Source organism: Melanaphis sacchari, unplaced genomic scaffold (genome assembly GCF_002803265.2).
Source record: "Melanaphis sacchari strain LSU unplaced genomic scaffold, SCAv2.0 Contig11_pilon_pilon, whole genome shotgun sequence".
Classification (NCBI taxonomy): domain Eukaryota; kingdom Metazoa; phylum Arthropoda; class Insecta; order Hemiptera; family Aphididae; genus Melanaphis; species Melanaphis sacchari.
The window spans coordinates 4,672,271-4,685,922 of NW_020270469.1; the positions used below are offsets into that span (position 1 = coordinate 4,672,271).

A 13,652-nucleotide genomic window follows, 5' to 3' on the forward strand; every position below is an offset into this window, starting at 1 on the left:
TACGGTAATACGGTATAATATATATATACACACATACATTCTATACTATATATACATTAGATATATAGACGTATAGTATATAGTAGTCCGTCCCCCCACGCCAGACTATCTCGCGGTGTCAGTATCTTTACGGTCGTTGCCGGCAACGATAGTGGAAACGCAGCTCTGGCTATAATATTATAACGTTGTTGCGCGCCGCCGTCGTGTGTAACAGGTGGATAATTCGGTGTTCATAAAATACACCGGCGAAGATCCCGGTGGTTGTGTCGAGTAGTTATTTTTCTCAAAAAATAAAATAAAATAATTTCTAGTTTGTTTTCTGCTCGCGTTAAATGTATTATCATTATCGAAAAATTTAACAAAACCGTAAAAGACCCGGGTAGAGGTGAACAGTAAATATTATAAATTATTATCATAGTGTTGCATGCGAGGACGAAAATCGTTGAGAGTGCAAACGGTTCGCGTTAGACACTTGAAATTTGGTTTTGCCGGTGGTTATGTTTGTGAATTGGAATACCGATCAATCCAAAACTGGAGGGTAGCCACATAGACAAAGGTGAGTCGTGCGTAATATTTTTAAAACATACGTATTTGTAAGCATTATATTACTATACAAATCTGTGAAACCTGATCATGTTTACCGATAATGACTCTTCGGCATTTAGAGACGGCCTGTATCTTATATGTATATTTACAATATTATATTATTGTCCATATGTGTTTATATGTTTACCTTTTATGCAGTAATTATAATAAACATCCGAGGGGATTAACCGTTCAACGTTTCCAGTTATCTGGACTGCACATCTTTGCAGCAGTCATTATTTCCGTTCTATAGATTAACTAATAACACATAATATATATATATATATATCATTTTGTACCATAGTCCTGTGTTTCTGCAAATGAAATGAGCTCCTTGCAAGTTAGTGCCGTAGTAATGAATTACATTTCCAGATACAGTTCTCGTTAAATATTATTATACAGAATTCCATCGCGCATAAAAAACAGTATAGGTAGCTACGTGATTTGGTCACAAATTATAGCGGCAAACCAGTATTTTCTGAGTTGTGCAACTTACTTTTATTATACTATCTCAATATTAAGGTTGACTTTTATTTACATGTTTTTATCACCATATAATATCGTATGGCGTATGCTGCAAGTATAAAATTTACATTTTATATCATAATTTAAATTATAAATTATATCGTTACGATTTAATATGTAAGACGTACATCGATCGAATATTATTATCTGCATTTTAGTATTTTACCGCTACCTATTCTATATGTTACTATGTTTATGTTTAGGGGTTTTAAAATAAATTAAAATATTTTATCTTTTGACTCATTAATTTGTTTTATTTTATGAACAATGCTCTTTTGTTAGTGGCCAATGCCAACAGTTAGCATGCGCTCTTGTTTAATATTCTCGTCTGTTGCTACATTCGTCAGCGTTGAATATTGAACAGTTTTTGAGTATGTAGCAATGGTTTTACGATTATTCACATCATAAATCTTTAAAACACTCTAAACGCGTGTTCAGGGTTCACAAAACCCTGCAGAGAACATTGTTTGTAGACAATATAAATGGAACCCTTTTCCTTGGCCAGTGTCATCTTTGCAAGCGTAGTAAACGGTCAATTATTTTTATGACGTGGACATAGGTTGTTTGTTACTTTGTTCCTTTGTTAAAAGATATCTACATAAATTTTGTGAAAAAGGTATGTTAGCAAGAATATATATTTTATTTTTTATTGAATTGTATATAATAATAATATTTTTTATTGGTTATTTATGAATCATCGGCTTATCACATCATTTTTATATTTAAACTGTTTAGATTAAATATAATATGATACAAGATTCAATATAATATTCCAAAATAATAAAAATTATTAATTTCTATTTATATGAACATCATTAATCTACATATTCACATTAAACATTACGTTAGTAATAAAGTGGTATGCACCTATACAAAAGTATATTTGTTTCATTATTATATAATTAAATAATATTTACAATTTGTGTTTAAAGTGCTTCAATACAATAAGTGCACAAGGTAATTTTTTATAAAATAAATATTAAAAATGATCAATAATATAATATGAGGGGAAACCATATAATGATGAAATCCAAAATTAACATAAGTATTTTAAGAAAACAATTGTAATTTTTAGTTATATTTTATTATTACTATTTATATTTAAATTTTCTAACTATAAAATATAAAAACTTTATTAATATGTAGCACCTCTGAACATTAACCAATGACCATTGTAACTGAGGCCTATTATTTTATGTATTTATAGTATCTATATTTAAACTGGTTAGTTAAGTATAAAATATATTGTGAAGTATTTTTCAACACAATTATTTGTGCCGTTCTCGAGCAATTTAATGTAAAAATAAATTATTATTTATTAACAAGCCTTATTCTTACGAATGTTAAATTAATTTGTAATATAATATTGTCACTTTAAATTCAAATAAATTAATGTTTATAATATTTAACCTAAATTGTAGATTATAATTTGTATTTTCAAAAGAATTAATTAAAATAATTTTGAATTATTCTAATTATTGAAAACATAAATTATATTATAAATGTAAAAATCTTTCATTGCAGTTTAAAAAGATAAAAAATTATTATATAGAAACAATTTTTTTTATGCATTTAAATTCAAGTATTCGAAAATAAATTTAAAAATTGTAAAATTGATTACTTTTACATATTTATTTGGTACTGATATATGATTTTAATAGAATACATATAAATTCTAATTATTTATGTACAAAAAAATACTACCTATTATAACATATTATTCATAACTATTGATTTTATAAGTTTTAAATATTAATTTATATGGATTGTATATAGTAATAATATAGTGTATTGTGTATATGCCATATGGTGACTATAGTCTGTAAAAATCATTTTAAAATTAGGCATTGAGTATGGTTTATTTTAAATTAGAATATAAAACTCATGTTTTATCTTAAGTTTATGAAAATTAAAAATCTTTTATTGAATTCGTTTTTATTTACTTACTATATTAATTATATTAGATTATATTTTTTTATAAAATTTAGGAAAGTAGTAACTATACTAACTAGTATAAATAAGTTTAAAATAAAAACACATTATTTAATTAGGTACTATATGTACTAATATGGTAATTGGTTATGAATTATAATACGCTTTTAACTATAAACATTATAATTATACAATAATATTTAAATTGTATTTATTTATTGGCCAAATTAAATATACAATTACACTTGATTTTAAATAAAACCAATTTTAATGGCTCAATACACCCACGTAACAACGTCAAAATATATAACTTTCACCTTTCGTCCGATTTTTTATCATCAACAAAATTGTTTATCTTAAAAATCTCCGTACATGCAGTAACATGATTCCCTCGTTCATACCCAAAATAGTAAAACGCCTTCGTGCATCTAACTTTCGAAATTCTGCCAATTTTTAATTGTGTTCCCATATAACATGTTATTGTTCTTCATTCCGAAGTTTCAATTCATCGTGTAATATAGACTGTTGCACAATTTCTATAAGCCTCATAAAACGTATAAGTTTTTCACGGGATTATAATTATAGCTATTAGATAGCTAGCACTCTCATCGTGCACAGATGTTGTACCTTGTATCTCTATCCCTAGACCAGCAATTAACATTTTCTTTTTAAAAAAAATAACATATTTTAAAAGTTGCGTGACCGTCGATCATAATGTAAAAAGAGAATGTTCATAATAACACTGACTGGCGTTTGTGAAACAAAAATAATGTTTAATCTATAATTTAATGCACTTCAAAATCTATTGGACCTCCATATTATAGTATAAATTACCTTAGTTTGTTTAACTCAACGCATGCCTAACCTGAATTGTGAATATTATAACAAATATAATTGACTAAAATAATTTTTAACGTACGATTGAATAATATCTATAAATACCAATTATTACCTTGTGATTTTCAACTGACTAATAAATTACAGATAATTATCTGTGATTAAATAAAATTGGAAGTAACCAGCATACAACTCATTTTATATAAGTATAATACACAGAAATAGTTAAACGAAATAATTTTTCAAATTAAATAATTTTGCAATTTTCTAAATTTCTGTATAGTTCATTGTGTTATTCCTGTATTCTCAAATTTCAATTGAGACATTTATAACAGTAAATAAAAAAACTTGAAATATCATAGCATATAGCCCATTACATGACAATCTGTATTACACCGTAAAATATATTATAGTATAATAAGTATGGTACGGTTTTTACATAAATTATAATAATATTTACACGTAGGTAGTACTCATAAAATTAAACATTTCAACACAAATGTATAATACAACTATATATGTTTATTTGTTTATAAATTATAAAGTTAATAAAATAAAATTTATTTTTGTGCTTTACCAAACTGTGTGGGCTGAAAAATAATTTTATTATTTTCGCCAGTTATAAAAACCATTTAAAACTGATTCTAGTCCAAATTCTAACCGATAATTGTGTTCGAAGATACCTATATGTTTTAAATCAAAGAAATATCGAAACTAGTTTAAAAATTATTTTTTATTGGAGGCTAAAATTATTATTATTTAAAAAAAATGGTCACGACTCAACGAAACACGCATAGGTTTTAAACATTTTCTATGCATATTTCTTTATAAGATATTCATGTAAAAATATTTTTAAAAGTAAACTTAAGTTGATCAACCTCAAGAAGAATTTCGTGTTTTTGTAGTAAATTGCACATGTAAATGAATACTTCTACGCATGTAATTAGAGGTATAATTATATTGTTCAGTAGGTACCTAACCTATTGATTTTGTTTTTATGGAAATCATAAATAAATTGATGATTGTTAAGAAATTCCTAGTACTTCAGCTATATTGTGTACCCGATTAATATCGACAAAACGGTTTGAATCATATTGAAATGATGGAAAGAGGCTTTCACTATAAGTTGTACGTACATGCGTACACACGTTTTTTTGAAGACCCGGCTTACACTTGTCATTAAATCATAATAACAACGCGTTTTCGTCCACGGATAAGCTAAGCGACGTTCCCAATCATGCTCGGTGTTATCAATAATGAGTGTATTTTTCAAATCGATCTGCTCCCATATAGTACGTACCTATACGTTATTGTACACGGGAGAAAGGTGCCCGACAGTGGTGCGGTATTGTGCGTATTTTGATGAATTTCACTTCTTGACTAGCATACAATGCGATTTATCATATCGGACATGTGTGTAATCAAACTACAATAAAAACTCATATGTTTATATATGTGTGTACATGTGTGTGTGTGTGGTGGTAATGGAAATATAAAAAAGTGATGGTGGGGAAGAAACGCCTGGAGCAAACCGAATGAGAGAGACAGCGGTGGCGGCTGCTAAGGTATTTGCTCACCTTGAAACAACTATAGAATAACCAATTCCAACTCTGCTTCCACACCTTATCCTTTTTTTGAACATGCACCATAATATATGTGTTTGTGTGTGTGTGTGTATATATATATAAGATACATAAACATATATAATCGTTAAATAACAGTTAAACAGACCTTGTTTTGATCAAACAAATATATATATGTATATTTATATATGCACATACAACTGCAGGTGGCTGACCGGACGGTTGGCACACCTGTAACACGAATTATATTTTTTATTATTATTTTATATTGTTCTTTATGAAGTAAAAAATTATTTGTATATATATATATATATATATATATATAATATATATCGTTCCGGAAGTCGAGAGGTTACGTGTACAATAGATAATTAGACGTCTGCCGGCGGGTTTTCTCAAGCCGTTGAGAATCCGTAATCACCCCGCCGTCGTTTGAAACATGGTGTCAGTTTTTTTTTAATCATTAGAACAGGTGATTTTTTCGCAACGAATCTTAATAAAAATTATACAAGAAGAGTTTTGTGTATTGAAAAATACCATTAACTGTATTTTAAACCAATCACTTGTAGTGTATTTGTTTAAATATAATATAATTTTTTGTTTTTTCTTAAAAGTCTATGAAACCATTATAGAAATAGAGTACTAGTGGCATAAACAAGGGGGTAAACTCCAGGTCCAGAACTTCTTCCTATCCCATTTAAGGATTGAGTAAATGAAAAAAAATAAGTTGATTTGAATTTTTTTCATGAATATTTTATTGTTTTTAAGCTATAATACAAAGTTATTGGTATTATGAATACCAGATATAATAATTAGATATTAAAATCAAAATTTACAAAAAGTATTTACAAAAAACACCGATATAGCATTCTAAAAAGATATCTAGAAAACTATTTAAGAATGCGTTTTTTGTTTATTTATTGATTGTATTGTCCAACAGCTAAACAATTATTTCAATAATAAAAAAAAAAATAAAAAAATAATAGTTTGTTTTCAGATTTCAGGTATTGATCGGTTCTTCTTCCCAAATAGACCTTCATAATCTTGTCGATTATTACAAACGTAATTTTGAAAGCTATGACAACTTAGTAATATGTGTTTATTTATAGCATCCATGTATTATAATGAAAATGATATTAAACCAAATAACGCATTGAGCGTATTATATAAATATAACCAACAATATTTTTTAAATATTTACAATTTATTGCATATCTTAGTTGTAATTCTATTATATTTGGTGAAAAAAAAGATAGTTTTCGTTCAATCTTGAATTTGGATGAGTATGTAATATCTATTAAATAATTTAAATATTACTTTTACATGTTTTATTTATTAACATGGTGTTTTTTTTTCTGTAATAGTTATTGTGTTCGAATATTGCGTTATGAAATATTCATTAGATATATTTATTTTGAATTTTTTTATCTTCACCTTAGATGCATCCTGGTTGGGCTACTGTTGAGCACTAAATACCAGATAATATAAATAAAGATCGAACTAAAATGGAATAACAAATGTGTATAAATGATATGATAATAATACATTTACGTTCCGAATACAAAGAAAAAAATAGGCAGGTATAGCTAACGTTCCGACTTTCGACATATCATCGTGGTTCCGATCAACAAGGCATGTCTAATTTATCGTAATATATAATATACAATAGCACTATGGACTCTAGCTGTTGTACGTGATCGCGATGTATATTTGTACAGAACCGTTTTAATGATATGTTTTTGTGGTATGTTATAACTTATATTTTATACGCTAACGCCATTCATCGATTGGTGTATTCTTGTCAATCGTCGATGTACGTATAGATAATAATTTATAACAAATCGATTGTGTGTATTTTCACGTGCAGAGGAAATACTACCCCACTCTCGAATGGCAGCACAGTTGGAAATTGTGCTGCAGTACAACATTATAATATTTTGTCGGTAGTAGTGCAATAGGTACCTTCCTTCAATTGAATATCATAATATTTATTACAATACTAGACCGTTAACGTTCAGGACGGTTATAGTAATAATATAATATTATTATAAAAAATATAATGTATGCACGGCATTCAACAGGTGTGCATGCATGCTGCGTAGTTCTGGACTACAAGAAAGCTCTATATAAGCCCTCTTCCGGATTTCTGGTTGCGTGAGTTCCCATAATATTTTATGTATAACACTGCAATGTATACTACTAACGTGTGGAACTAATGAACTTCCGCTAAAAATCCTTAGGTTGGCTCCAACGAATCCGTCATGCACCGTTTAATACACATATCTATACGTGGTTGTGGTTTGTTTATTATTAACAGTAGGTAGGTATATTTGTCTGGCGTGATTTTTGTATAAACATTTATACAATAATTATTTTTATTCTTTTTCTGAGAGAGAATGAGAGAGAGAGAGAGACAGTCTCACTTTAAACGGTTTTCTGTGGAAAACCTGTGCATGTATGAATAACAGTTTTTTTTATTTAACAATCACCACTATACGTAAGCAGGTGGTTTTTTAAGGCCAAGCCAATTAACAACGATCCAATTTGAACGGCTGTTGTGTTATAATTTTTTCCTCGACGTTCTTTTAATTTCTTGCGTAAGATATTGGGTCATATAATATATTTTGTAAAATAACATTAAGATTAAAGAAGAATAGAACTATACAAGTTTGCTTAGATTTTGCTGAATCCTTTCTTGACGGATGTGCATAATTAAATCGGTCTCGCAACAGTGATAACAAGAAGACGGCACTACTAAATTTGTACACACGGCACGGGCCACTTATTCCGTTGTATATTATGTTAAAACCCGTGGTCTGTGACATAAGATATCATATACTACACATTACGACTCTACCTACTAGTCGATCCGTACACTCGTTCGCCCGACAATGTGCACTTGCGCTAACCCGTCTACTGCAGCTGCTCGGCCAAGTCCGGGTAGGACTACAGTCCGACAAGTGAAACGGCTCAGTCGGGACCGGAAGTCGATTTCCGATCCCTTGCTGGAAACCCTCTTGTACCCACCATGTATAAAATATAATTTTTATTCAGAGTTCAAATTTTATATTAACATCGACCTGTATTGTAAATGTGTGTTCACAGGGGTTACAGGACTGACTAAGCCGGTACCTCCACCAAAACCGGCAAAAAGTCCACAGAATTATCAACAAGCGCCTGGGCCACCGCCGTATAGGATGCCTCCGTATCCATTATACAATGAGTCGACCCCGTTGCCTGGGTCTAGCAACAAGATCCATACACATTCCAGTAAATTTCCGGTGAGTCAAACAATACGCTTTAATTTAAACGCGAACGGTTTATTTTTCTTCTGCCATGGGAACATGGACATAATGCGTGGGAATTTTTCCCAGGTAGTTTGGGGAAAGTTGCTGTGCAATATCATTGCGTATGATTGGTGAGAGATTAGGACATGAGAACGTAGACGTGACTAAGATAAAGTATTATTGATATGCGATTGTAAAATTTCGTAAAAAGTTACGTGTCAGAAGAATAAATTTTAAATACATTTATACAATTTAGGAATTTATAAGTAACAAAAGTGCTTAGGTCATTTGTGCGGTGTTTCCGTGTTTGTTTGATGTACAAATAAAATTTCCAAGAACGTGTCAAAAAAAAAAAGAATGCACAAATAGAGTAAACGTTAATAAGTTGAAAAGACTTGATGCATTTATTACGTCAGAATGTTTTGAAGGCAAAACAATCAATTAAAAAACAGCAACGACCAAGGTTGACGTACTTCGTCTTATGTGTATTATAAAAAAATATGATCTTGTTTTTAATTATTAAAGAAAATCTATTGTAAGTTATTAAATATTAAAAATAAAACTAAACGCCGATATATTTTTCAGATTGAAAGAGAGGTAGTCCTGAGTAATGTGGATAAAAATTTAAAAATACCTATTTTAAATGAGTACAAAAAAAGACCAAAATCTGTTGCACCTGACACACCAAATGTACAAATTGCGTGGTCGGAGCAACCTACAAACGTAGTATGTTTACTGGAATTAATTAAAAAAATATAATGATATAAATTAAACAATCAATATTTATTTTAGAACAATGTTCCTCAAAATAATCATCAATATCATACACCACATCATTATACTATGATAAAGGACAATGTAAATCAACAATATGTTTATAAGGTAAGCAAGACATTTAATTTGAAAATTTGCGAATTATATTATTTTGATAATATTTTTGTTTAGGCAGAACCTATAAAGTCTTTGGATCCTCCAACAGAATTATCTCCGATATTTAGAGACGACTCTAATGGATTTCCACAGTAAGATTAAATTGCTTAAATAATATTATTGATTATTTATTGTTATTAATAATTAATTATTTAATTATTTTATAGGCGTGTTGATACTTATACAGCTGGACCATCACATTCTACACCTGAAGATCCTAATAACTCAAAGAAATTTTCATCTCGCATTAAAGATATGATAGCAACAAGATTTTCAAAGACTAAAAATGAACAAGTATCAGAGACGAACTTGAATAACGCAGAAGCGCCATTACCAACTCCCGCGAAGTTAGACGATCCGGCATTGAGTCCTCACAGTCAACTAATTCAGCATGGGGTGTATTTAGCAGTTAATAATCAAATGCAAAATTTAGCCATAACCGTGCCTAATCAAAACGTATATCAAACACCAGATCAATGTAGAACAAATCCTGGTCCATTGAGAACGTACGATAGGCCACATACAATACAAACTAATAGAGTAATTGACATGAGAAAACCAGATTCTTCAACCTATAGCGACACTAATAGAAATAATTACGAAGTCAGAGTCCAGTCTAACTATGGACAGATCAACCAAAGCCCCTTATATGTTAAAAAAAGACTCTCAGTTCCTACACAAACACAAGAATGTTTTAAAACACCGTTGCCGGTTAAAAGTCAAGATGCGCCAGTACCTTTTTCGAGATCGAAATCGAACGATAATCTTGTTGAGCAGACCGGTCAAACCAATGTGCAGTATTCAAGCGACAGATACCTTGCCCGAAAAATTTCGAAACGGGACGATTTCAAGTCCCAACCGAGTTCATTAGATGACGTTGATAAACTGGAAGAACAAAGGGCTGCAAGTGGTCCAATAAGCGGAGCTAGCTCAGATGGTAGATTGGGTAGTGGAGGACAATCTGATTCTGGACGTGGTAGTACCGTGTATAGTAGTGGCAAAGCTCAAAATTCTGCAACTAGTCCTGAATCATCGTCCGAATTACAGACAAATCAAGGTACACAATTGAATAGTTTTTTATCTATTTTTATCTATAACGCATAATTATAATATGCATTGTGTCACAATAATATGATTAGATTTAATTTTAAAGTAATTTCATTATATTCAGTCAGTCTTTTTTATGAAATAAGACTATATTTTTTAATATTTATTTTGGTAGAGTAATAATGTTAATAGGTAGTATATTTTTAAGCTTTAGAACAAAATAGATTTTTTAATTTTAATTGTTAAGGAATTTTTTTTTTGTAAAATGCTATTATAATTCATTTCTAAATGAATGCATAGAACTTAACCACTTATCAAAAAGGTTAATATTTTACAGGGGAAAAAAGGTCAAAGCGAATGGATGGATTATGTAGATACAGAGTTACGACAAATCCTTGATCCATCTAAAGTTAGTGTGCCATCAACATTAAGCGATAGTGTATCTTCTGTAACTCCACCATTACCACCACTGTCTCCTGATGGATCTTCTGATGATATGCAAACACCCGTGCATAAACTGTAAGATTATTACTACTTTATTTTTAAAATTTATTCACGATCATTTTATTATGTATAGTCGAACTGAGTATTCAGTAAAATCTCGAGGTCAAGGTTCAAACCAAAGAACACCATGGTCGAACAGGATACCAAAAGAAAAATCACATAGACAAACAAGTACAAATAAGAGACCAGATTTGAAAAGAATACTACAATGTAAGAACTTGATAATGATATTATCATTAAAATCAAAATATTATAATTATTAAAATAAGAATACAATTATTATAGCAAGCAGTGTTGGTGATATGGACTCAATGTTTGACGAAGAAGCAAGCAGTGATGACGAAACTGTTAACAGTGATGTACGCACAATACGAAAACAGTTAGAAGGATTGGAAACTATGTATTCAGAGGTACGTAATTTAATATTAATTGTCCACCCTATTTGATATTAAAACCACGAACCACGTGTACAGGTACTCAAATTACTCGGTGTTCGTAAATCTGGCGGTGGTCCTAGGTATCAACCGTCCGACCCTAGAGTTCACCGACGACGAATGTATGGTAGTATGTCTTCAATTCCGTCATCAGTTAGCAGTAGACCTTATCGTGAAAGACACCGAAGGTCAACAGACGATCGTAAGAAATCTGTCAAGGATATTAAAGTAAGTTTTGGATATCAAACTTTAAAAATATAAATAAGAATAAGAATTACATTATATAGGTACCAATGCGGTATACATAATATGCGAATGGAATAGTATAATAAAAATAATTGTTTATATTTTCTTAAACATGTTTATAAATTTATTAAAATCAAAATTGTAATGTACAAAAATAATCTAATAATGAAAATAAATAAATATTAAAAAAAAAAAAATCATTTTCAGGGTATTAATAAACGTTTTCAACGTTTGGAATCTCATGTAGTCACTCTGGCGAGAAGTGTTGCGCACCTCTCGTCTGAAATGAGAACTCAACATCTAATGATTCAAGAAATGGAAGTTATTCGAAATGAACTTTCCGCGTTGCGAACACAGACAAACATGTTGTCTATACGTTCACATTCTGTTCCACGAGTACTTCAATCTCTCTGTCCCGAACAGACCAACTCGAGTCCGAATAAAGTAAAGAAGCTAACTAAATTTTTTGGTGATGAGCCTCCACTTTTAAGACTGTTTCTCAAGAAATTAGGATATGAGGTAACATATTATAGTCTGCATTACTGAAATTAATTACATTAATATATTTTTATAGTAATTGTTCAAGAAAATCGTAACAAATCAACTTATCTAAAATAACCATATTAAAACACAATAATTTATAACAACGCAATTATAAATAATTTTTTGATTATACTTGTAATTAATTTTTTAATAATATGTTTTATAATCGTTATAAAGTAAAAACATTTAGCTAACTATTGGTTGTTTTATCTCTTTTAGAAATACGCAACGGCATTCGAGAAAGAAAAAATTGGCTTGGTGGAATTACCATACATGAGCGAGGAAAGGATGCATAAGCTTGGTGTGCCCATGGGACCGAGGTTAAGAATAATGCAAGAAGCTCAATTAGGTTTCCCTGGGATGCACGAGAACACATTAGCCATCGTGTGAACATTGTTTGCGGCACAACTGAACGTTGGCCGATTAAAAGTATAATATTATTATGTTATGCCATTAAGTGTTATGTGTAAATATAATCATTATATGGACAAATGTTTAAAAAAAATATATTCGCTTAAAATATTGTTTGATTATTATTAAACAAATCTTACTTTTTTATGCCATTTATTCTACTATATATTTTTCGGTCGTCTAATGTATTTATTACTTTTTACAAGTAGCCAGTAGGTATTATATCTATTAATATTAATACCAATATACATACTTATATGCACACGACTTGAAATTATCAAAGTGTATTAGACTGGCAATTATAATTTTATTGTAAACGCTTTAGCTATAATATGTTTAATTATACTTAAGCAACGCAGCAAAAGTTAAGCGTTTCCATAACTTATAAAGGTTCATATCACACAATATTTAAAAACTGAACGGTTATTTGTATTACATGGCCTGTAAAATCAAATTTGCATTTATAATTTCGGAATATTGTTCGTTATGACTTGAACACCATATTATTTTAAAATACAATCTATACCTAGTTGGTATTACCTACCCATGAATTCGTAGGTATAAATACATAAAAATATGCTCAGCATTATTTTGCAGATCATAACCATTGGCTGTTGCTCAATAACAAATGATGGTTAGGGCAATAACCTTTATTGAAGCGTCGTTTATTTAATAAACTATATGTTTACATATTTAAATATTATCAGATTCATAAAAACATATACATATACATATACATACATATAAACATCGAGGTCGTATTAAATTTGAATGTAAAGTAAATATAA

The 13,652-nt window shown here is 29.7% G+C and overlaps 1 protein-coding gene across 2 annotated transcripts; it reads left to right on the forward strand.

Moving 5' to 3' along the window:
• The first annotated feature begins 120 nt into the window (after positions 1 to 120).
• Positions 121 to 12,952, forward strand: LOC112604341. Of its 2 annotated transcripts, none has more exons than XM_025353321.1 (12): positions 121 to 556; positions 8,568 to 8,743; positions 9,335 to 9,475; positions 9,542 to 9,631; positions 9,695 to 9,771; positions 9,847 to 10,736; positions 11,065 to 11,245; positions 11,304 to 11,440; positions 11,516 to 11,640; positions 11,704 to 11,892; positions 12,118 to 12,429; positions 12,673 to 12,952. In XM_025353321.1, exons 2-12 carry the CDS (start codon positions 8,660 to 8,662, stop codon positions 12,841 to 12,843), a joined length of 2,397 nt encoding a protein of 798 aa, XP_025209106.1. In that variant the 5' UTR covers positions 121 to 556; positions 8,568 to 8,659; the 3' UTR covers positions 12,844 to 12,952. The 2 variants fall into 2 exon arrangements, with proteins under 2 accessions (XP_025209106.1, XP_025209105.1); XM_025353320.1 differs by lacking the exon at positions 121 to 556 and adding an exon at positions 8,333 to 8,492.
• Positions 12,953 to 13,652: the final 700 nt, after the last annotated feature.